The sequence below is a fragment of the Trichogramma pretiosum genome, unplaced genomic scaffold (assembly GCF_000599845.2).
Source record: "Trichogramma pretiosum strain Unisexual culture from Peru unplaced genomic scaffold, Tpre_2.0 scaffold3, whole genome shotgun sequence".
NCBI classification, from domain to species: Eukaryota; Metazoa; Arthropoda; class Insecta; order Hymenoptera; family Trichogrammatidae; genus Trichogramma; species Trichogramma pretiosum.
In genome coordinates this window covers 340,382-365,445 of record NW_019641698.1, presented here as the reverse complement: position 1 = coordinate 365,445, position 25,064 = coordinate 340,382, and the positions used below count along the sequence as shown (strand labels likewise).

Here is a 25,064-nt window from a genome sequence, read left to right as displayed (position 1 = left end):
GTGAGGCGATGCTCCCCGACAAAACAACAACAACAACGACGACGACGCAGCGCACAAAACTGCACACGCAACTGTGCGTGATTTTAAATTAATAAAAAATACAACAACGTAAATAAATAGTCGAGTTGATAATCTCCTTTGGATCATTAGCCTCTCCCCCGTGTGTGTGTGCGTGCGCGCGACAGCGACACATATATAGTAATAGTTACACACGGTACACACGCACACACGAACGTACGTGTATAACTACTGTAGTAGTGCTGTCGCGAAAGAGGAAAAAAAAGGGAATTAACGGAGAGGAGCGCGCATACCTCTCTCGGTTGGACCTTGTTTTTTTTCTCTCTCTCACTGTGTATCGCATACCTTCGCGTTTCCCGTGTGTGTCCGCGCCTCTCCGACAGTCAGTGTACAGTAAAAAGTGTGCGTGCGTGCGTGTGTGTGTTTCGTGCACCTAGATTTTACAGGGCCAAGTACAGTACTATATAGATTTACTGCGCACCTCGACCAGAGAGAGAGAGAGAGCGAGAGCCCATCGCACACACACACTTATATATGGACACAGGCCCCAATCGTATATTTCTACCAAAAGTCAGTGTGTGTGTGCTACCAAATACAGAGGAGAGTAGTGCCTGTGTACGTGCCATTACGACATATATATAATAAAAAAAATACATAGATAGATATCGCAGTGTGTGTGTGTGCGCGCGCGCGTGTGTTAATGCAAAAGTGACACCAAGAGAGTGAGAACCGGTGCATAATCGAGGCTCATCCATCAACTTTCCCATCAACTTCATCTCTCTCTCTCTCAGACTTGGCAACTTTTCCGATTTTATCCGCGAGGCTAGCTGCTGCCCCATCGAAGCATCACTGTCTCTCTCTTACATCTTGTACGGATATCGTCGTCTTTCAACAAATTTACGGCATATATATACTGCCAAGCTAGCAGCTATATAACTCGACGGTTCTCGACTCATCAGCTGATTTTTGTACACACAACAATAATAATAATAATTATTACCGACCATCCGTCCGATTATATAAGATACGCAGCTGCAGCAGTAGCGGCGTAGCCCATCGTGGCGCTCTTTTCTGGATCACGCAGTCTCGAGAGGAGCCCCCCACGAATACAGCACAAATACAGTTCGTCTGTAAATCGAGCGCAAGAATTTAGCGAGAGCGATCGTGATCAATATCGCATTTCACACATATCGAATCGATTCTCGGATCATCAGCGCGCGAGAGTGCGCGTGCACTGCCACTGACTCTCTGGTACTCTCCCCGCGAGAGAGAGAGAGAGAGAGAGCTGTCCCAAGTTCGCCCATCGCACAGCAGCAGCACAGCAGTCCAAGTGCGAAAGAAGGGAAGAAGCACACACGCACACACGCATACGGGGGTATAACGATTGAAAATCGCCCGCAGCCCCTCGCGCGCGCCAGTCGTGTGTCGGGGCCCGCACACGCCGAACATGGATTCGTCCGTGTGCTGAAGCCGAGCGTGATTTTGTATACGAAGGCGCTCGCAAGGACTGTGGGGACGCGTGTGTCTCTCTCACTTTCTGCTGGATTGTCCTGAGCGCAATCCGGTGGTCGTGACGGTGCTCCCTTCACCGAAAAAGAACGTCGAAATAAGAAAGGAAAAAAAAATCACTGGGGCTATCGGTGCAGTGATACATCGAGAAGGTCGCTGCTGTAGCAGCAGCACGACAGCGTTCGAAAGAAAAAGGTGCGCGCGCGCGCGCGTGTGAACAAGTGCGATCGGATTGTCGTCGTCGTCGTCGTCGTCGTCGTAGTCGAGAGAGAGAGAAAGAGGTGCATGAACGGTGAGCGAAACTCAGCGAGCAGTGCACCAGTGCCGAGAAGAAGAGGATACCAGCAAAAATAAAAAAGCGAGGAGGCAAAAAAAAAGTATACACGCGAGAGCATGAGAAGGCGATAGCAGCAGCAGCAACGGCTATGAGTTACGTGAATGCACCTACGACTACTGCTCGCGGGTCGTACCAATTTCATACGCCTAGCTAACCTACTTCGGAGTTAGCGCGAGCCAAGGCAGCAGCGGCAGCAGCACACATCGTGGCGCGCACGGCTGCTGCATACACGAGCCAAAGGCCAAAAGCCAAAAGCCTCCGGACAATTGACACCAGTTCTCTCTACGCACACACACACACGTATACACCTATACATACATACGTACACGCGTATACTCGATCCCCTCTTCACCCCCACATATACATTCGACGCACACACATGCTAGAGTCGAGTGTGTCACACACGTGCAGTATAGAGAGAGAGAGAGAGAGTAATGATCGATTGTCGGATGGATAAGTCCTCGTCGTCATCGTCCTGCTCATCGTCGTCGTCGTCGATATCCTTGTCATCGAGTTGTTGTTCGTTTTCGAGTGATTTTCATCGTCGATAGAGAAGAGGGCCGACCCTTTTATGGGTTGCTCCGTTGTCGCGAGTGTCTTTTCGAGTGCGCGATTGTTTTTTTGTTTTTGCTAGTTGTTGTTATTGAATAAAAAAAAAAATTCATAAATAAATAATATTGATTATCAGTGAGGTTCTACGAGAAGTGCGATCGTACGATAATCGGAAATCTTCCTCGTGCGATCGAGTGGTGCGTCACAAGTGCACAGAGAAGATTAGATAATAATTTGAAAAAAAGTGTCGAGGAGAGTTTTCTAAGATTGGTCTACGAGAGAGCAACGGCATTACGAAACTCTCGCGGCCGTGGAGTGCCAAGAGGAGTCCGTTGATCCTCCTTCGTCCGTGGGAAAAGGGTGTGTCGTGGTGGTGTGCAAGAGGCGAGAGTTCGCTACTGCACTAGCCTCGCGCTACTATACTGCTGCTCTCCCTGTACACTCAGCAGGCATCGCACAGGCCGCGCGCCACACACACACACACACGCCGCCACCTCCTCCTCCTCCTCCTGTACTGCTACTCGTCCTCCTCGTGTCTCCGTCTCTCTTGCTCCTCTTTTTGGTGGTGGTGAGTGCATGATCGGTGTCAGCGGCATCATCAGCAGCAGCGGCGACGAGTGACGGGACGTCGCAGCGCGTGTCGTCGTGTCACAGTGTGTCGCGGTGCTGGTGTTGGTGGTGGTGGTGTCGTGTGCCTTCCCGGCCCCATAGAAAGTAGCTGCCAGCTCGCCGCTGCTGCTGCTGCTACTGCTGCTGCCCATCAGCAGGAGGGTCCGCCGAGGGTGGAGTGGAGCAAGGGCAGTAGCGGCGCTGTGCGTCAGGATGCAGCATGAACCTCGTTGCCCTGCGCTGCTGGGAGCTGACGAGCCTCGGCTGCAGGGGGACGACTGCTGCACGACGCTGCCGTGGACAGGACGCGAGACGTCGGCGGCGGCAGCGGCAGCGGCCGGCTGCTGCACGGCCGACCACAAAAACGACGACGACTTGTACGTGGCGGCGGCGGCGGCAGCAGCTACGGTGCGGCATTCTCGACGTCGCCTACGACGACGCCGGAGCAGCGCCGACCGCTGCAGCTGCAGCTGCGGCTGCACCACGATCGGCGGTGCAGCCAACACCGGAGCCGGAAGAGGACTGGTTCACCTGCTGCTGTTACATCGCCAGCCGATACCGGCGACGATACGACGACACTGGGCCGGTGGCCAACCTCGACACCTGCGTCAGGTAATAATAATTCGCACGTTGATTGAATTCAACGATCTACGCAAAGCTCGCTTTCACCTCGAGTGCCATTTTTTGGCTCGTATTTCTGTATAATGAGCATTCGATTTCTACTTGATCAGCCGCTCGGCGTTGCGGTTGTCCAGTTGTAAACATCGCACGCACATACCAAGTGAAATTCAAATTGTATTGAAAGTAGATTTATGACGTTAATACCCGTGTGTGGCTGATGTTTGACTACTTGAATACTCAAACAATCCATGTTTATTAACGGGCATATTATTGGACACGCATTGATGCGCGCGCGCGCGCTTCGAAAATTCGTGACATTACGAAGACCAAAAGGCTAATTCCACGGCTTATATATACTAATATGCATGACTTGTATTTAAAAATCATGATCGATTCGTGCGATGATTGCTCGCGGCTGTGTAATTTAGCGCGGAAACCGAGTATATTTTTGATGGGGTTCACCAGTTTAGGAAGTATTGTAAATATGAAATTATTTATCGATAATAACTCAAGATTATTTAATTTTGTGAGGATGAGCTACGTAAAAATCCGTCCTTTTCTCGTTCAATAGTCGAATTCAAAAAGGCGAGATTTCGAGCGAGTTTTTTTTCTGTACGTTAAGCGCTTAACCCATTAACGACCAAAATGCTTGATTTTTTTGTTGGTTTTCGCAGCGATTTTTTTTGTAGTTTGAGACCTTAAAAAAATTTCGCAGGGACCTATTTCGATGTAAAATTTAATGCCCTTTCAGAAACTGAGCGCAAAATTTTGATTTTTTGTGTAATAAAAAAGTTATAGCTACTTAAACAAAAAAAAACGTAAAAATTTTTGCAAAAAATCAAGTTTTCGATTTTTTTTTCGCCATGTTACCGGTAAGGAATCACGATATAAATATGATCAGGGGTGATCACGACTATCAAAGTATCTCAGAGAATTTTTATGGAATTTTTGAACCACTTTTCAAATCTTCGTTTTGTGCACTTTTTCTCTAAATTCAATAGTTTTCGAGTAAAAATGAGTCATGTTTTATATGAATATGAGTTATTTTTTGTTTGAAGTAATGGTTCGAAAATTCCATAAAAATTCTCTGAGATACTTTGATAGTCGTGATCACCCCTGATCATATTTATATCGTGATTCCTTATCGGTAACATGGCGAAAAAAAATCGAAAACTTGATTTTTTGCAAAAATTTTTACGTTTTTTTTTGTTTAAGTAGCTATAACTTTTTTATTACGCAAAAAATCAAAATTTTGCGCTCAGTTTCTGAAAAGGCATTAAATTTTACATCGAAATAGGTCCCTGCGAAATTTTTTTAAGGTCTCAAACTACAAAAAAAATCGCTGCGAAAACCAACAAAAAAATCAAGCATTTTGGTCGTTAATGGGTTAAGAAAAAAAGTATCAATGCGATAAAGCACGCTATACTGCACCGTCAAAGTGCACACGGGGCTACAGATGTGTGACCCAAAATCGCTCGTCAAACAGAAAAAAAAAAAAACAACAGAAAAAACAGACGAGCAAAAGTTTCGAGCGCAAGCTCCGACAAGCTACGCGTATATATATAGGCAAATTAGCATAGCTGCGCGCGCGCGCGCGTCGAAGTGAAAGCGAACTTTGGTCACCTTTGTGTGTCGACAAACTGCACGGCTATGCAAAGCTGCAGGCCGTACAAATGTATAATGTAAGACGGTCGTTAATTTTCAAAACTGGCCTAAAACTCAATATGCGCTCGTTTGTGTTTGTTCTCTCTCTCGTGCAGGTGCGGAGGTGTACCACTCGGAATCGAGGAAGCAGCAGCAGCACAAGTTACAGCGAGTGCAGTGTCAGCAACGTCGGCTACTGCAGGAGAGCTTCGGGGCAGGAGCTTCAGGGGAACTTCTAAGAGCCCCGCTGACCCAGACCTACGAGCACGACTTCGTCGTCATCAGGAGCGCGGAGGAGGAAGAGGAGGAGGAGGAGCGGCAGGCAGGCACCTGCTGCTGCTACTGCTGCTGCTACTATCCCCCAATAGGCCTGGGACGCTCACGCCAAGCGGGGCTTTACATTTATACTCAACAACAACAACAAAAACAACAACAACAACAACAAGAATCATCGTTAGAAGCAGAACAAGACGAAAGAAGAAGAAGAAGAAGAAAAAGTGCGCGAGTGCGAGCGAGTCGAAGCGAGGAGAAGCTCAGCAGCGATGCCACCGCGCCTCAACAACTGCTCGTCGTCCCCAACTGGTCGTCGACGCGCAGCAGGCAGCAGCACAGCAAGTGGGACTTGTCGCGAGTCCCCGCCTCGGCACCGATGCGGCTCGCCTCCGGCAGTCGCGACGGCCTCCGAGTACACGACGACGCTCATCGTCCACCGATAGCAGCAGCAGCAGCAGCAGCAGCGGCGGCAGCAGCAGCGGTATCGACGACGACGACAGAAGCCGTCGACCATAGCACGATTACTGCTATTGCCGGCCAGAAAAAGAGGAGGAGGAGGAAGAGGAGTAGGAGGAGTCGGACGAGGAGGCCTCAGCGGGCCCCGATTCAACGCTCCAACACTGCCTTGGACAAAACGACCTTCACTGCCACTCTCCATCGTAAGAGTCGCCCACGGAGGTTACTCGTCCTCTACTCCCTGCTGTTGCTGTTTCTCCAGTCGTTCGTCGCGTTCGCCGCTGCCTCGTCGTCGTCGTCGTCACAATCCATGCTGAAGCAGCAGAGCCGGCGCACAGTGCCTCGGCACCCTTACAACGAATACGCCTGGGAGCTGAACCAGATCAATCCGTGGCTGTCGGCCTGCGACCTGTCGGGTCCCGCGCCCGATCTGCAGGGCAGCTGCGGCCCGCCCGAGGTGCCCAAGTCCTGTCCGGGCTCCTGTCGACAGGCTGCGAGCTTCGATCGGGTCGTGGAGCTGCTCCAGGCCATCGAGAACGCCACGACCACGATGATCCATACCGGGTCGGCTCGGCGCAAGTCCCATCACCACCACGACGACGACGACGACGACGAGGACGACGAAGAGTCCGAAGACGTCGTGGAGGAGGACGCGGATGCGGCAGCCAACGGGGCGAGTCGCGAGCATCGCAGCAAGAGCAGCAAAAGCAAGTCGTCGTCGTCGGGGCCAGGTGACGGCGGTGCAGCAGCAGCAGCGGCGTCGGCGGCGTCGGCTCCGGATCAGTGCCTTTTTTATCTCGAGGAGTCGCACAAGCGCGACGTCTGCCGGCAGGATTTCGGCACGTCGGCCAGCCGGAGCTACGCCAACGCCCGCGAGAATCGCTACTGGTACTTGAAGGGCCTGAGGCTGCGCCACTGCTGCGAGCAGTCGGCGGTGCACGCCCTGGCCCCGGGCAAGCTCGGCCCCCTCGAGGCCGTGTTGGAGGGCGGGCCCGGCTGCAGCGAGGCCCTCGACAAGCTCCTGGCCGTGGACCAGATGGCCGCCCGGCTGCACTGCGAGTTCGAGGAGGTGCTCGCGCGCTACGACTGCGGTCAGGTCTACTCGGTACAGCACAACTGCAACCACTGCAAGGTGAGTCGGAGATTAATTTTTACTAACAACATTTGTACATAATTTCCGTTTTAAACCCGTTCACTTGTGTCGCGAGGGTTAATTCTTTTTAACGTCTTGTTCAGCGAGCTTCTTCTTATTCTAAACCGCTGCCGTTCGAGCTAACCCCCCCGCTGCGATGACCTCAAGTAGATACTACAGCTGCGGGCCTTTGTGGTTTGGCAAGCATCTGCCTCTTTGTTTATACGCCTGCACGTTACATTCCGCGCGTTATACTACTACTGCTACTAGTACGTACGAGACTGCAGCAGTTTTTTCCTTCCCTTCTAGCCGCGCTCGGGCTCTCTATACATAGGCCTCGGCGTGTGCAGCACCGCAAGAAGGAAAAAAAACAATAGAAACGCTAGATTACCGAGTGGTCTCTCGTCGACTCTCCGTTCTTCTTTTGCTCGCAAGCTCGGTACTATTATACAGGCTCGTTTTTTCGCCATTGTTCGATGATGATGATGTAACTCTCGTGTACAAGTCCGTGTTGATGTTGAGCGCAACGGTGAATGGCGTTGATTTAATGCCTCTTCTGCGAGACTCTCGAGTTTGAGAGCGAGACGGAGAAAAAAGTCCGAGGCGAAGAGCTGTTTCCGCGAAATGATCAGTCAACTAGTGCCGCTATTCAGAAGCTTTAGGCGACTAAGATGAGCCAAGATGAATATGTATGAGCGAGGCAAATGCCATTAGACGCGTGTGAAACGCGTGTGCGAAATCAACGTTAACCGCGCTGTTTCTCGAAACTGCACCGAAAGAAATTTTCCAATCTAAGACACCGTGTGTTTGCGGAGTGTATACACACTCGCAAGCTCGCATATAGCTAATATCTGTTCAAAGATCATTTATATTTTATACAGCAGCAATATCGGTTTCGCGCGCACTTATTATAAACTCTAAATTCTCATTTTTCTCTTTCTCTCTCTCGCTCGCGCTCTTATTCGGAAGCTATTGGCTCTCTACACACACGAGGCCTGACCCATATTCCAAAAGCTGCTTGTACTCGCGACTGTGTGTGCTGCTGCTGCTGCCTCCGCTGCTGTTGCTGGTGCGCGCGCCTTCGCGCCCCTCGCGTGCGCGACACCGATTCTCTCTACTCTCTCTCTCTCTCTCTCGCTTCCTCTCTCTTTCTCTCACTCTCTCAGCTCTTCTATATCTACTTCGCGCGTATTTATGGCGCGAGAGGCGCCGGACTTCTGCCGCCTGTGTAGCCGCCGCCGCCGCCACCGCCTGCTGCCTGCTGCCTGCCTGCTCTGCCTTCTTGCAAACTTTGTTATGATCCTTTACTCGCAATTTTCTTAATAAATGATTTTAAATATTATTCGCTTGCGCTTTTAGATGACGTGGCTTTACTTTGTTTTTTTTTTTTAAATTATTTACCGCGCGTGTATCGGTAAACGAATTAACGCATGAATTATCAAACGATATCGTTAAAAGGATTTGCTCTGAATCAAAGTGGATTTTCGTTTCTGCATAGAGATACATAATTAATCGAGAATCTCTTCAAATGTTGAAAAATCGTCGATTAAAGTTATAGCTATTCTCGAGTCGTTTCCCCACTAAACAGAATGACAAAGTGAGTCCGCAGTCGCAGCAGCAGCAGGTCAAACGATCGAATTGTCACAAATATCGAGTGTTTCTCTCTTCGCGAGCTGCTGCTATTATATGTACATCGCGCCGCAGCACAAAGTCTCGAATGTGTTTTTCTTTCTCTCTCTCTCTCTCTCTCTCTCTCTTTCTCGGAGCACCGACATACATTCGACTCACTTCGTCGCAGACATTATTATCTAAGCACTGCACAATGTAAAAGTCTTTCAAGACATTTTGCTGCTACTGCAGCAAGCGAGCGAGCTAGCTCTCGCGAGAGGTTGAAGCAAAAGAGAAAAAAAAAAGAAGTAGTAAGAAAAGCGCCTCGCCTCGTGTACGTGCTCGAGTGGATAGTCGCGTGTACAAACCTTTTCTTTTACACACAAGTCGGAGAGAGAGAGAGAGAGAGTCGCACACACACATAAAGGGAGAGAGAAATGGTGGCGCAGGGATACTCGCGCGCACACGGACACAAGTTATAGGTGTATAAGTATTGTAAGTTGGCTAAGGTTGGCGTCAGCAAAATCGGCCGCGGCGTTGGCGACGATCGGCTCCGACAATGGCGTATATATATGCTCTCTCCCTCTCTCCCTCTCTCTCTCCTTCCTAATTATAAACACTGGAAAAACTTCTTCTACCCCTATGTGTGATAGCCGTCTGCGCTAGCTCATGTATGTATGTGTGTATTAGTGTGCGTATGGCTGTGTGCTGTCCGGCGACAGCGAGAGTGCGGAAACGTGTCGGCCAAGTTTTAGCCTCGAGCGAGATGCAGCTTCCATATAGATATATCTCGCCTCGAGACTCTCTTCTTTGACGTTAAAGCAGAAGAAGAAGAAGAAGTAGTAGAAGAAGAAGAGTAGCAGTAGAAGAAGAAGGAGCTTGGAGTAGTGTATACGCCTTTGAAAGCAGCGGCAGCAGCCAACCGCTTTTTTCTACCTTAATACCCCGAACTTTTGCTCAAGAGGATGATATAGGCGACGGGACGAAGATGCGCGCGCGGCCGCGTTCTTGACGGCTATTTTGACGAGCGAGTATTTTTTCCCCTTTTGTGAGCGACCCCCTACTATACCCACGATTCTCTCCCCCCNCCCCCCCCCCCCCCCCCTGCTGCAGACAGACATTTATAGCCATTTGATTCTTAAAAGGAATGAATAGCGATTGATTTGGGGGCCGCCGCGCTTTGGCAAGTCTGACCACGCGTACTCTCCTACTACTAGCCGTCTACTACCATCGCTGCAGATATAAATTTTATTACTCACACACACTCACACCCGCATGTATATAGATGGAAAGATTGCATTTTTCGAATCACGTACATCTCGATCTCTCCTCTCCTTTTTCCATATCTATATACGTCTCTCTGTGCTATATAATATATTTATTCGCTTCCGTACACATCGTATATTTGATTATAACTCGTGTGCGCGCCTGGCTGTCACTCTTTGGCACTGTTTCACGCATAATATCGTTTCTCTCTCTTCGATGCTTCCTTTCTGCTGATCGTAGTACACTGTGTGGAGGAGCCCCGCGCGCGCTCGAGCTCTGTAATTTTTTTTTCATCCTTGTTTTTTATCTCATCCAAGACACGCGATGTGTACCAAAGTACATTTTCATTCGATATAGATATTTCTTCGATTTTTATACGTACCGTATCCACTGATAAAAAAAAAAGGGAACGAAAGGCGCACACGAGGCAAAAAATAAAACATCGCGCGTGTCCCAGTTTTCGCACACGTGTGCGATAATCCCCCTTTCTATCTCTCGTTTATGTATGAATCATTTTCAAAAAGTCTCTCTCTCTCTCTCTCCTACTGGTATACATCGACAACGTGTTAGTTGTCGTATTAATGCGCGAGCTGAAATATTCAAAAGCGACAGAATGACGGATGCCGCGCACATGTACAAATAGATTGATATCTATATATTTTTTTTGTTGTAAAAGCTGCGGATTCGGTGCGCACAAACGAGTTATCTATTTGCCGCGTGGATACTTTTGAAGCATTTAAATCAATGAAGTTAATAGATCATCGTTTTATTGAGGCGGGAAAAAATTTCTTATAAATAATACCGACTGCTATGACGTAACAAATACGTTTATATACTAATTGGAATTATTTTAGCCACTTGTGAGTTTACAATGCGCCATCTGTTGACGAAATCCAAAAGCTCATAATCAAGTACGACGAAAAATCATTTTAGGACAAAATAAACTCTTATATACGGTTTATTCGTTACTTGCTTGAAACGAAGATGTTCCAATCCAATTGTTGAATCCACACATTAATTGCTTCAAATCGATTCGTTAATCTTAAATCATTTCAATGACATTTCGAAAAAGATTCATCCTCAGAGAAATCTATATTCCTACCGATTATCGCCTTCGCTCGATCTTATTTCACAGATTTTCACTTCTCCTACCCAACACGCGTAAAGAAGTTTCACTCCACCCTCAAACAAAAAAAAAGAAAACCAGGAGGAAAAGGTTATTTTATATCGCGTGCCACTTTCCTCTCGCGCAACACCGCTGCGAGTTTCCTCGCTCCGCGTGGAAAAAGAAATCTTATCCTCGCGCGCGCAATGAAAATCTCGTTATTTATTCATGATACAGCGCCGAGAGTGCGCCGCTGCTGAGCACAGAGCTAGCTCTCAGGCCGCCGCTGCAGCCGCTTCAATATGATTGCCTAAATCTCGTCTCTAACGCCTCGTCGTTATACCTACTCTCGTATAAACGCTGTGTGTATGCATACTACTACTGTGTATACACCGCGCAATAATCATGATTATATTTCTCGAAACGATATTAGCGGATACGAGCGAGCGAGAGAGAGAGAGAAGTTTAGTACGCCTCGTCTCTTTGCCGCTCTCTCTCTCCTTCCGGCGAAATTGCAATGTCAAAGCTCGGACGGGCCAAACTAGCCCAGCTACTGCCTCTATATAACATATAAAGTCTCTCTCTCTCTCTCTGGCAGCGAGCGCCTAGTGTAATAGTTCAGTACTATAAAGGATCGCTATGACGTTCGCGCGAATATAAACGAGCGCAAGAGAGAGAGAGAGAGAGAGAGAGAGTCCAGAGCAGATTCTATAGCATCTCTGCCTCGCAGTTTCTGATGGCAGGCGCCCGAGACATTAGAGCGAGCTGCGGATCTGAATAGGCACTAGACAAGAGGGATGGGGGGATTTTATTAACGAAGTCGCGCGCGCGCGTAATGTCTCGATGTCTGACATGCGTAATTAGAGCTGCGAATCGGCTCGTTTGACTCTCCCTCGACTATGCGCTATAAAATATCCAATATGGCTCGATTCACTTTTAGCTATTTTATTTACTTCGCTTTACCTTCTTACTTTCTTCGTTCTTTTTCGTATTACTAGACTTTAATATGTGCGCGCTACGCGCGCATGGAACTTTTATGAGTATGTAATTTAATATATGAAAGATATTATTGACTACAGACAGAGGGCGTATATAGATGACACTAAAATATTTCTTGTACTCACATGAAGTTGGCTTTAAGAGGGTTCAATTCGATCTATAATCGCAATGGCTCTTATATTAATTAGATTATATACATTTGTGCGCAATCACTGCACCGCTGTGTAAGGGTTCGTACGACTCTCCCACGCACGCACATAATAATTCCGCGTCTTGTAACGTTCTTGTCAATTCGGTATTAAATTTGAAAAGCGCCTCAAGAGAGAGAGAGGCTCGGCTCTGGATGTTTATGAGGCAGCGGCGGCCACTATATATCTGTGCAGTGTATGCGCCCGCGGAGCTTTTGCACTCTGACAGAAAACACCCTGGAGACCAGCAGCAGCAACAGCAGAATCACGGGGGCGGAGGAGGCAGCTCGAGCTTTCGAAGGAGGAAAGAAAGGAGCTGTAGTATAGCACAGAGCGGCTCGGAGTGGAGATTAGTAATCCTTGCAGCGCGCGGGAGCGAGCTCTCGGCAAACAACTGCGCTACAAAGACCCTTACTGCTACTACTACCTTTGTGACCTTTCGCTGTAAACATTTTCCAAGAACAAATGCACATAAGGCGGGAGCAGCTCCAAAATGGCAAAATGTCTCTCTCTGTCGTTCTGCGTTTAATATTAAATAATTTTAATAACTCTTTGATTGCGCGCACAGTCGCTCGTCGCGCGTACAGCTGCATCCGTACTATTACGAAGCTTATTTGATTTATAACGCGCGCGCGTGTGTGTGTACGCTTTCGTGCGTTCGCTTCAACTTCCACAGCTATACGCGTATACGTTATATATCGTATATACTCGTTAAAAAATCAGACTTTAATTTTATAATGCACTGTGTGCAGCTGCACACACATTCGCGAGGGGCTCTTTTAATACCTTTTCTTAAGCGCCATGCAGTGGTTCTCTCTCTCTACGGGCAAATCTGCGCGAACACGGCGCGCGTCACGGCTCGTATAAGTGTGTGTGTGTGGGTGTATACAAAGAATATACGATTCTAGTTTTCCTCGTTAAAACTCCGATGTACTTTCTTCTGCGCTATATACCCTTCAACGGTATATGACCCGAGTCTGATATATCATTTTTCTCGCTGCTCCTTCACCCATCTACTTTTCTTCGCATTATACTTGTCGTGTTCTTCTATGCTATGGTGCTTGGCACAGCGGATGGGTGCGGGTAGAGAGAGAGAAAAAAAAAAGAAGAAGAAGAAGATAGAAAGGAGCCCAAGAAACGATGGCTTCGGGGGGATGAAAATAGTTTAGCAAAGAAGCCCACTTTTGTTTTTTTAGAAGTTCCTTTTGCTTTTTTATAATGTACAACGTGAAAAATAAAAAGTACAATTTATTGTGTGTATGTGTACAAGCGCGTTTAAAACTTTCGCGCGCTTAATTGAGCCACATAATAAAACGAATTCGAGTCAAGCTAGCCCACAGCTTCGATCAATTAGTAAAATGACGGGGATAATTTAATCGGCTTATATATGCTTGCGTATTTATATATATATGTTATATTTATTTTCACAATAATACGATCATAAATACTCTCTCTGGGCAAAACTTTTGATTAAAAAACGAAACACAACCAGTTGAATATCGAGCGCTACTGCACTCGCCGCGTTTCAATTGAATAATATGACGCGCGGCGGTCGTGTCTATAATTGATAAGGCCATTTTTCCATCACAAGCGCGAGGCAGTTATATAAGCCGCAATAAAACGAATTATTTCCGCTACTAGTCACTCGACGAAAAAAAAAAAACAATTATTCATTCTTGCTACCTATTGGGAATTAATTTCACCACCTGCACACTTGAGTACAATACGATCGAATTAATATAATATTATAGTGAAAAAAAGAGAGAGCTCGCAGTTGTACCGCGTATCGTTGCTTTGGGTGCCTGGCGAGAGAGAGAGAGAGAGTCGCTCTTACAGTGGACCACTCGACCTACATCAAACTCCTACAGAGAACAACGTCAAAATTACTTCCTCGCTAGGCCACATATATATATAATATATAAAAGTAGACCACGCACACACATGCACGCGCAAGGGAGAGTAAAAATGAATCCGCTCAAAATCCACGCGCGGGATTGAGTTTTTCTTTGTAGGGCGAAAAAAAAACGTTTTTTTTTCGCCAATTGTTCAAGTACATCACGTATAACTAGTCGGGGGGGAGGAGGAGAGCGGCAAATTTTCCACGATTAATCCGGCAGTATGCGGTCTCTCAAAGTTCGCGGTTAACCACGCACGGTAGCGGCAGCGGCGCAGCATCACACAGAGAGACACGTAGTGTAGTGGTGGTAGTAGTAGTAGCTAGCAGCTAGCAAAGTAGGCCAGAAAACGCACAACTATTTTCTCCTCGTGTATAATCTTTGCTCGCGATCTTTCGGAGGACGTATCCTAATGAAAGTAACCGGTAGGACTTCGTTTCAATTTGGGCGAGAGGATTATTGTTTTTCCGCGGATTTCCGAGCAATTAAAGGAGCCCACAAAGAGACTACCTTGACGAGTTTCTTTAATGCACCATATTCTCAACTCTCGAATCAAATGCTGCCGTATACAGCTGCGATACCGAGCTGATAAGTATCGCAACACACACGCACACAGTAGTGTATACAACCGTACGGCTTAGAGGAGATATAAAAAAATGTTTTATTTCGTTATAACCGCCGGGGTGGCAGTGGTGCGCGGAGATGAACCTTCAGCGATCGTAAAAAATAGGGCAATCGAGGCGCGCTCGCGCGCGCATACGAATATTTTCTCTGTTTTGTAAATAAAAAAAAAGCTTTTATAATGATTGATATCGCGTATCAGGTTTTCCGCGGAGTTTTAAATCCTCTTAGCCCCGCTCGCTCGATCGCGGTCGCGAGTGTAATAAAATATTGTTCGAAAAGCTGAGCAAAAAAAAAAAAAAAAAGTCACGGGGCCGTTTATAACGTAAACTGCCTGCCTGCAGTCGATTAAAAAAAATCGCGTGCGCGCGCGCCAGTCGTCGCTGCATGCGACCGTAACTGTACGGCGTTGAAGTAAAAAAAAGTTATAATAATAATAACAATAATAATATTATTGAAAATAAAAAAAAATCGCTCTCTGTTTGCGCGATGAGCATTAATTCAAGCTTGTATAATGCATAACGGCGTGCATTGGATAATTACAATTTCGTTCCGAGGCCTGACGTATTGGCATTGAAATAAGGGGGTAAGCGCGTCGTCGTCGTCGTCGGCGGCGCGTTTATACACTCGCTGGAAAACGTTTTATTACATAATATCCTTTGAAAACGAGTGGGGCGCGCGCAGGATATCGATTTTCAGTCAGACAACTATATATATAAATGTGTGTGTGTGTGTGGGTATATGTATGTGAGCGCGTCAATTCCCTCTAGGTAAAAGTGTAGGAAGTGCGTGCACTTACTCTCTCTCTCTCTCTCTCTCTCGCTATACTCTGTACGAGCTCGTTTCTTTTAATTTATATTCATATCCGTGCCACGCCGGATTCATTGCCTTTTGCGCGGCGGTGGAGGCCGGTATACAATTGATTCGATTCGCGCGCAGCTCCGATGAATTATAACCATCGTACAACTATAGATCTGAATTAATACGTCGTTTTTGTTTCTTGGCTTGTCGTATATATATAAGGAAACTTACACTATTTCTCCAAATTACTATATTCTCTGCGACTATCTGATTTCATTCGCGAATAATCTTCGTTTCGCAGCAGTGCTTCCTCTTTTCTTTTTTTTTTTCTTATACACGCATAGTACTACTCTCTACTTCTCACGAATAACTTTTTCTTCTCTCTCGCAGCTATCGATTCTGGAAAAAGAGCAATTTATTCATCTAAAGGTAATAGGGATGGGGGGAAAAAAAGTGAGAGAAAGGGAGACAAATTGACGAAGACGTGAGTTTTATAAAAGGCCAGGGAGATAAAAAGAGAGAATGAGAGAGAGAAAATGTACGTCACCGATGACTCGAGATCGATCTCTCTGACCTTTCGGTCTTATAAAATTCCTACGATTTTTCTCCTTCTCACCTCAGTTTTCATGCGAAATAAAATATTTATTTCTTACGATTTTATTCTCTTCTTATTTTTTTTTTTTTGCTCGGCTCGTTTATGCCTCGTCTACGTTTATTCCCGCAGCGACGAGTCGTCGAATTATGTATCGACTAATTCCATTCGAATTTATTTTAAATAAACGCCGAACGATTAACGACATCGTACACCTACGCGCGATAATTACAAATCAAAAGCCTTATTTTACATAAAATTACCGCTGAGCCTTGCGCCGGGGCGAAAATTTGAATACGAATAGCGGCTCGAGCGTCTCTCGTTCGCACAGGCAGGCCATGCTGCCAAGACGATCTGGCGATAATGTATATAAACGCAAGCTCAACTGAATCTCGCGCTGCCACACATAGATATATGTACACGTATACATATTCACACGCTCTAAAGCTCGGCAATTTTTCTCTCGTCCAACGACGAGCAGCTTCGACAAAAGAGACAAATTGAAAGTATATCGATGAAGGGCCTCGGGGCAAGATTCGATTGTTCTCTCTGCTTCGTAACATACGCAGAGATGTGTCGAAGCATAGCGAGCAGCAAAGCTTTTTCGGATAAAATTATAAAAGTATCATGCTTTAAAAATTATAAGCTCTTGAAACGGATTATTTTCAGGACTTATTTTAAAATGTATTCAAGAAAATGTATGATTCTTATACCATTATTTTTACTTTGCCACTTGCAGATTCACAGTTAAATGTATACGCCATCTAGTGTCAGAGGATTAAAACGTGTCTGAATCTATTGAAACTGTTAAATTGTCATTTTCAAGTCCTCTAAAAAGCACTCAATATTTTTATCACAATTGTTTCAGCATTATCTATTATATGGTACAAAAAAACATGCATTAGGATGGACATTATTAATGTTGAACATTTTTACCAGAAAGTCTTAAATTCGATTTGCGCCAAATCTTATACACACAGGGAAATTATTTTTCAGGCAGAAACGCATTATTTTCATTTAAAACGTGAATAATTTTGATTAAGAAAAAGATTCGAGCGACAGCCTCTTTCCTTTCTCTTTTTTTTCCTCTGCGGTGATATATACCTATACTCGTTCCTCGTTGAATATCGTACCGTGTGACAAGTATATCTTAAGCGCGAGGCAAATTGCCCGGAAAGTATTCCCTCGGAAAACGATGCGAGCAAGATAGCGTAGCGGCTATATAAATGATACGCACGAGGAACGGGGAGTTATTTATAATATATAAACCGATTTTTCTGCGTAAAGCTTACTTGACTGTGTAAATTATATATTATCTTGTGCGTATAGCATAGCGAAACAATTTTTGATGGGACATTCGAGTCTCTGCGGTAAAAAATTGTAGAAAAAAAATTGGATTATTCGATAGTCGACTCGTTGCTATTTTCTAAAACTAGAAAAAACCTTAAATTTAATGCAGATTTAATGTAAAATCGTGCATTTAAATCACAGTAACTGATACTGAATTTTATTCAACGTATTTTTACATAAAATCTTCGTTCAACATTAATAGTTCACTTTCATTTTTTTACTCAATCTATACTAAAAATTCAGAAAAAACAATCATATTTATAATGCAAGAGTGAGCAAAAAAAAGATTTAATCTATACCCAAATTCAAAAATTTGGATTAAAGCCCCCCGATAAATTTATGAAGATTCAATCATAAATAATTCCAGTCTCCTCCGATAGGTGGCGAGTATTTCCATATTTGTAAACCCGCAAGGTAAAGAGCATAAGGAATCTCATTTGATGTATTGCGTGTCGTGGCGTAATTACCAACGAAAGCACAAGTGTATGTATCGTGCATTGTAAATCTGTTGCTATTATACAGATTTAACCCCTTCTATCTTAATGGGTCTGTCCATATAAAGACACGTCTCAGGGATTCTGATAATTATGCTTTTGATGAATTATTCAATTCCGGTGTTGCGTCGAGATTCGAGCATGCTAAGATTGCGAACCACCAAAATACTTTGCTAAATTAGTCAATCAATTAAAAGTTTCACGAACTCTCTAGTCAATACCAAAAATCCTCATTTCGTGCAAAATAATTACATAAAAAGATATTGGCTAAATTAGAATAAAAACAACGATGCCACACCGCGTAATATCTCTCTGCTCGTCATGTAAATCGTGTAAAAGTGTCGCGTCGGTATATATACTTACACACAGCTCGCAATAGGCAGCTAGCTGGATTTTCAGTATAGTAGTCGTTGCAGCAGCGCACGCGGGAGGGAGATCGTAACGAGACGTACGCGGCGCGCATCGTAAATGCAAATGCGGCTGTTCTGACGTGAAATTAGACGTATATAGCGAGGTAGCAGCGGCAGCGCCGGGGAGGAGGGGGAGGGGGGATGGCTGCGGTCCATATACATATATACATATATCTATGTGTATGATGAACGCCGCGCAAGCTCGCTCGCGATGCTTTGCAACTGTACGCCTCTGAAAGTGAGCGAGAGAGAGAGAAAACACACACGGCGTTAGTCAAAGCGAGGCCGAGGTTATTAGTTCGTAATACATAATGGTGTGTGTATGTGTGTGTTTGCTAGCTGGGCCACGTGTATACGCGTATAATATATATACGCGCGCGCGTTCATCCCCTCGTCGCAGTATATTAACAGAAACGTCGCGTGTTTAATACGCGCGCGGATAGCGTTGCACACAGTCCGTATACGTCTATTCGTGTGTGTGTGCGCGCGAATCATAATAGTTCGCGCGCATAGAAAGAGAGAGAGAGACGCACCCGAGCGGATGTGTCATGCGTGTGGTCTCTTGAAAGCTTTGAAATTGTATTTTGCCCTTTCTCCCCTCCGTGGATCTGTATACGCGGGTTACACGTGTAATTCGCGTTCGTCCATACCTGCATGTGTAGTGTAACGAGCTTCGTACATACCGAAAAAGCTCATTTCCGGGCCTACACACACAGACACGAATTCGAAATATATATACATACCGATCGTTTATTTATCCACACGAAAAGCGGGGCGCTGGAAAAGTCCTTCGCGCGTGACGTATGTATACGCGCGCGCGCGTATTATTGCACAACCAGAGAGACTCAACATATATACCTATATATGTAGGTGAACGCCTGTATAGTACACGCGTTATTACATTAGCACAGCTAGCTATATAGGCTGGTAGAGCGAGCGAGCGAGTTTCGTTATACACTATGCAGCAGAATCCAGCGACTAACTCGATCTGCCCCTTCTCTCTCTCATTCCCTCTCATTCCCTCGCTTTCTCTCTGTGTATATGTAAGCGCGTTTGAATTAGGAGAGATTCGATTTGCAGCTGTGCTGACTACAGCTCGCGCACAGCGTTCACCCGGCTCGTGTGTAGGTATATACTGCGCTCCGTGTGTACCACGAGCTGCGAACGAGCCAAATGGCTCGAAATGAAAAAAAAAGGGAAGAGAAGAGAAAGCGTAGCTACGTACCAGCCTGTAAAAATACAACTTAATCGTCGAAATATCACCCGCTCCAGAGCCTTTACGCGATCAGCTATACAGAGAGAGAGAGAGAGCTTTTGGCTGATTTTTCGGGGAGGAAGGGGGTACAAAAAGTCCACCATCCGATTTCGATAAACAAACAAGCTGCGCGACAGGATTTACATCGTTACGCACGGCGCGCGCGATTGGACAAAGCGTGTGTGCTGTGCGGGCCTGCGGCGACATTCGTTCGGTCCCCGCCGCTGCTAGTGGATATAGATGGTAGAGTGCCTTTGCAGTTCAAGAGTATAAAAGCGACCGATTAGCAGCAGTCAACGCGCGCGCTCGCACAAAGTGAAACGTGGCGCACGCGGTGGTAAAAAAATAACAGGGAGGAAAAGAGAGAGAAAAAAAAAAGAAAAGTGTCGCAAGCGCGCGCGAGAACCTGAGTCTTTGTGCAGAAAACTCGTCGCAAGCTCGCAAGCTCCATAAAGCGGCCCCCGGGCGATTGATCCTTTCTAGTACGTAAGCGGCCATCTAACCTGCGCAATTTCTATTCAACCGATTCTCTCGTTCTCTTTTTTCGTTGTGTTGTCGTGAATTAGAAAGATTTATATCGCGTTAACAAACGTATTCTCTGCCGATTTCTATATACATTGTACGCGCTCCAGGACACGGTATTATAATGAATTGTGTAAATCAGGCTGCGGAGCGTGCATAATTTCGTTTTGATTGTAGTTTATCGATAGCATAATGATAATATACAAGCACACAGACACACACACACAGACACCTTCTGTGTGCATCGGGCGGGCGTGGAATTGTTTTAATTTATGCAGATTATTTGCATAAAATTAATTTCCGCGCCCGCCCGACCCCGTCCCGGCCCATTATTCGCGTGAAAAAGTAATTATATAAGCCGAAGGCGCGTATAGGAATAATTAAATTGCTGTATGCGCCGCGAGCGTATAATATTTTGTTCTACATGCACATAACGGCGGCGGCGGTGATATCGGCGGTGAATGGACTGAAAAACGATTTCTCACCTATGTGTATAACTAGTCTCTCGCGACAGCCGTAGCAGCATGGACACGATCCTCGTAAATTATGCTTAGGACCACACACACACGTACACAGACGTTGCTCCGCTGCGTATACAGCGTGTAAGCTGGCTGGTTCACCAGCGCTGTAGTATGGATTTCGGATAGAGCCGCGCCGATATACGCGGGATTATGCAAATTAATTCATCGAAACGCAGCTAGGCAAGAGACAACTGTCAAAGTCATCGATTGTATTTTCAATATACACGCCGCAGTTTCCGCTGCACGCGCGGCGGTTTTTGTTTTTCATTTATCGCGCGCCCCCCTCGATACATAGACGAATAATAATCATTACGCGGAATCGGTCAAAAATTTTATTTACATTTCTACTCCACGCGTGGCGGAGTCGAGTTTTCGAATACTCTACGCACGGCTGGAATAGCACTGCTCACATACTCGCGGCCGCGCATTGATTTATTTTCAATGACCGGCGCTCGTGTACAAATGCGTAAGCTATAATAAAGGTCGTTGGATCATAGTACTGTGATTCGAATCATACGACTATCCATGACTATTTACTTTACTGTCCGTGACGTTTTTTGATGTTGTCGTTGTCGTTTTGTTTCCTAAAGTTCAATCCAGCCGTGTGTCGCGTGGCGATTTGCAGCGCAACTACACAAATATTCTCTCATTCACTGCCGCGCGCGCATCTGCAATTTCGTTATATTTTTTCTATGCTCTGTTTGGAAATCGTTGTTTAATGTTTAAATAAAGAGGCCTCGACGCGTAAAAGATAACACAACTCAAACATTTAGTTGACGCGCTTCCAAGTTTCGTCTGTATGTATACGTGAATACGTGACAACGGTTTTGGGGGGCGGGCACGTAATAAAAGCTTCGGTGAAGAGTCTCGCTGTGTATACAGGGCGGTGATTATTTATCGATCGTAAAGTTGTTACGAGAGTATTATTCGATCGATTGCTAATCTTGATATTGATAATTGGTCTCGACAACTTCTTTCATCGATGAAATTCCCTGGTGGATGTGCTCAACATTAATAATGGCCTAATGACCAAGCGATGAAAATTAAAAATTTTTTAAAATATTTTATTATTTATTAGCTTGTCTTTGGAGATTTGTGTATTGCAATTCTATGTTACAATCATTGTGCAAATTTTAGATGACCATATTGTTTAAAAAGATTCAGACTAGTTTTCAATTATTTTAAATACGATCACAATACTGCTTTAAGCATCCACCACTAGATGGCGAGTGCCTCTAAATCTGTAAATCTGCAAGTGGCAAAGTAAAAATAATTGTATAAATATAAAAATTGTACAATATAAAATAACCGGTTCCCCGTCTGTGCAACAAAAGCGAATAAATCCACCTATTATTTCGAATTTTCCGGGCCGAGATCAATCACCGTGTAATGAAAATTGCCACCTCGGTAATACACACCCCCCTCGCTCGCTTCATAGTCGAGTTAATAATTAAGATGGCTTGATTGTATAAATTGTGCGGTACACCGTGCAATAAGCATATTCTCATTCTAAATTTGACCCCAGTGACTAGAGGTATACACACTCCCACATGGTATATACCCTACGCTCTCGCTTCTACTGCTGCTACATTATTATATAGCACGACGCAGCGGTGGAAAATCAGGCGTATATATACCTTATATATACAGGTGACACTCGCACAGGGAAGCGAAAATTTCACACATGCCACACACGCGAATACCAGCGGCGGCGGCGGCGGCGGCAGAGGAGCCAAAAGTCCAAAAGCTCGTCGACGGCGCTGCTGCTTGCTACCTCTGTGAGTTTGGCGCTTGCGCAGTTGTTATATCCATACACGCAGCAGAAGTGCATTTTGCGTTCGGTGCTTTTCTCTCTGCTGTGCTGCGCCGCCGCGTCCTCTTTTTTGCTCGCCCTCCTCATCCAGCAGCAGCAACCTCCGCTATAGCAAGATTCACGCTCGCGAGCTTTCTCTCGCTTACGTATTGTGTTATATATATACGTACGTATACGCGCGGCAACTTTTTGTCGACGCGCGCCTGCGTCTTTACTTTATGAATTAACTTCCTCTCTCGCTAGCTATACGCTGCCGCCGCGGCTATATACGCCGAGGAGGGATGCTTTTACGGCGCGCCGAGCTATATCTCTACAACCTCATTAACTTCGCTTCGACACGGAGGAATCATACTCGTGATTTATTGAATACCATCCCGCGTGGCTGATGCTGCTGCTACGCGAGCGTATTATAAACCATTATCCGAACGGATTTTTTTTCTTCCCCCCAAAAAAATTCTCGTACGTATAGATAAAATATTTCCAAAAAAGCATTTTCTCTTATTTCGTTCGTGCGCGCGGCGAGTGTGCATCGGTGTGTCATTCGCGCTGCAGTTACAACTACACCTCCGCTCGAGTAATTGCGTTACGCAAAATGTAAATTGAAAATTTTAATTAAATCTAGCGAATTTATTGGAGCGATCTTACGTACGCACACGCTTGAAATAATCGTAAGCTTCTTAAAATTCGCGCGCGCGTGTATATGGCGCGCAAATTAATTATACGAAGCTATCGGATAAACAACCGGCTGCAGTCGAATGTACGTAATGAAGAAAAAAAAGGGGGAATTCGTGCGCGTGAATTATCGTTACATTAATATTTTGGATATAGGATTTAAAGCTTTCGATCTCGAGATTCTGTGTGTACTTGGAGGATGAAACTTATTTGATTTTCGACTTTCGATCTTTCAATCTGAACCGAACCTTCGGCACATTCTTGATATGCAAATAATCCGAAACACTTGTAAATCAACTCTGTATAGATACATTATAATCCCTCGTTGAAATTAACACAGTACTCGGTATCGAGAAAACTTGTCCCATTACATCCGTTTCGCATCGACGTGAACACGTCGTTCGGTCAGAAAAATATGAGCAATTACGATCGATTTATGCCTCGACACTCGAACGATTATAGCGCGAGCGAGGCATGCAAAAAAGACAGTGCTGTGTATAGCGTTGTACTGGGAGCACAACGCCGGAGAGAGTTTCAAATTTCCATAATGCAATCGATTGTATAATAGACAATACCCCGATTCACCGCGCGCCTCGTAACTGCTACGTAGCCGAAGAAAGCCACTTCTCGATATCGAGAGACACGCGTTAAATAGTCTCGCGCGTCCATGCTTAATTCAATGCCCCTTTTATTGATTTATTGCATAACAATGTAATGCAGACCTCCCTTTCCGATCGGAGCTACGGCTGTAGTATATATATGCGCCACCGCAAAACGACATTGCGATAGGCTCGTTAAAAGACTGCACTCGTCGTCGTCATCGCATATCTAACGACCTTATTTGTCGCGCGGAAAGCGATGCTTGAGGGACGGCTGCTACTGAGAGTCGAGAGAATCGTCATCCCGAATCGACGAAATCTCGATCCATATACTTTTTTTTTACTGCGGCAGCGGCATAAAAAAAACTATATATACGGCGCGCGTTTCTCTCTCTCTCTCGACGTTATGTCGAGTGATACGACGCGGCCAATCCGCCTCAGCAGCAGCCGGCGGACGTCTGACAGCCCGAGCGTAACCTCCCCTTCGCCCTCGTCTCATTCATGATCGTAAAAGCAGCTACTTCGATGCTCGGCTCCTCTTCTCTCTTTTTCTCTCGTTTTTTTTATACGCGCGTCTTCCGAAAAACCATGAAAGAAAAAAATCGTAGCTCGAATTCAATGCTGCGATTCGAGCGCGTACATAATGTATAAAGAGGCGAGAATATTATGCTCTCTCACTCCTTCTCTCTTTGCCGGAGGCATGGGCTATAAAAAAATTGTTCATTTGTATAACGATGAAAGTGTATCAATGACGCGCGATGTACCATCAATCTGCCCGCGCATTGAAAATTGAGTATCGTAAATTTCCGAACTATCGCTCGAGCTAAGCTCATAATGCGCCACGGATGGACTCGGGAATTTACAGCGAAACACAACTGATCTACTGTGACGAATTAATCGCTGAGTAGGCATTAGGGGCGTTGGGTCTTGAATTTCCTGACTACTTCACTGTAATTGATGCGGATTTTTTTTTGGATGGAATTTAAATCCAAGCGAGTCCGATAATTGCAGGTTTTAAGCCACAGTATCAGCAATTTTCAGAGATGATTTTTGATCATTTGAAGATCTCGGAAAATCGAATTTTGTGTTCGCATCGCGAAAATGATTAATATTTTTTTCTTCGAAGGAAAGTTTGACTCATAACAGGATTAAGACTGCTTAATATTTTATATTAATTTTAAAAATTAGACATTGTAGGAATA

The 25,064-nt window shown here is 45.5% G+C and overlaps 1 protein-coding gene across 1 annotated transcript in view; it reads left to right on the top strand.

Annotated features, from left to right (window-relative positions):
• The window catches only part of LOC106652932, a 66,214-nt gene continuing 41,150 nt past the window's right edge, over positions 1–25,064 (top strand). The window contains exons 1-2 of the mRNA XM_014372113.2: positions 1–3,637; positions 5,407–7,151. Coding sequence (XP_014227599.1) covers positions 5,940–7,151 — 1,212 coding nt within the window. The 5' untranslated portion in view covers positions 1–3,637; positions 5,407–5,939. The remainder of the gene's footprint in view (positions 3,638–5,406; positions 7,152–25,064) is intronic.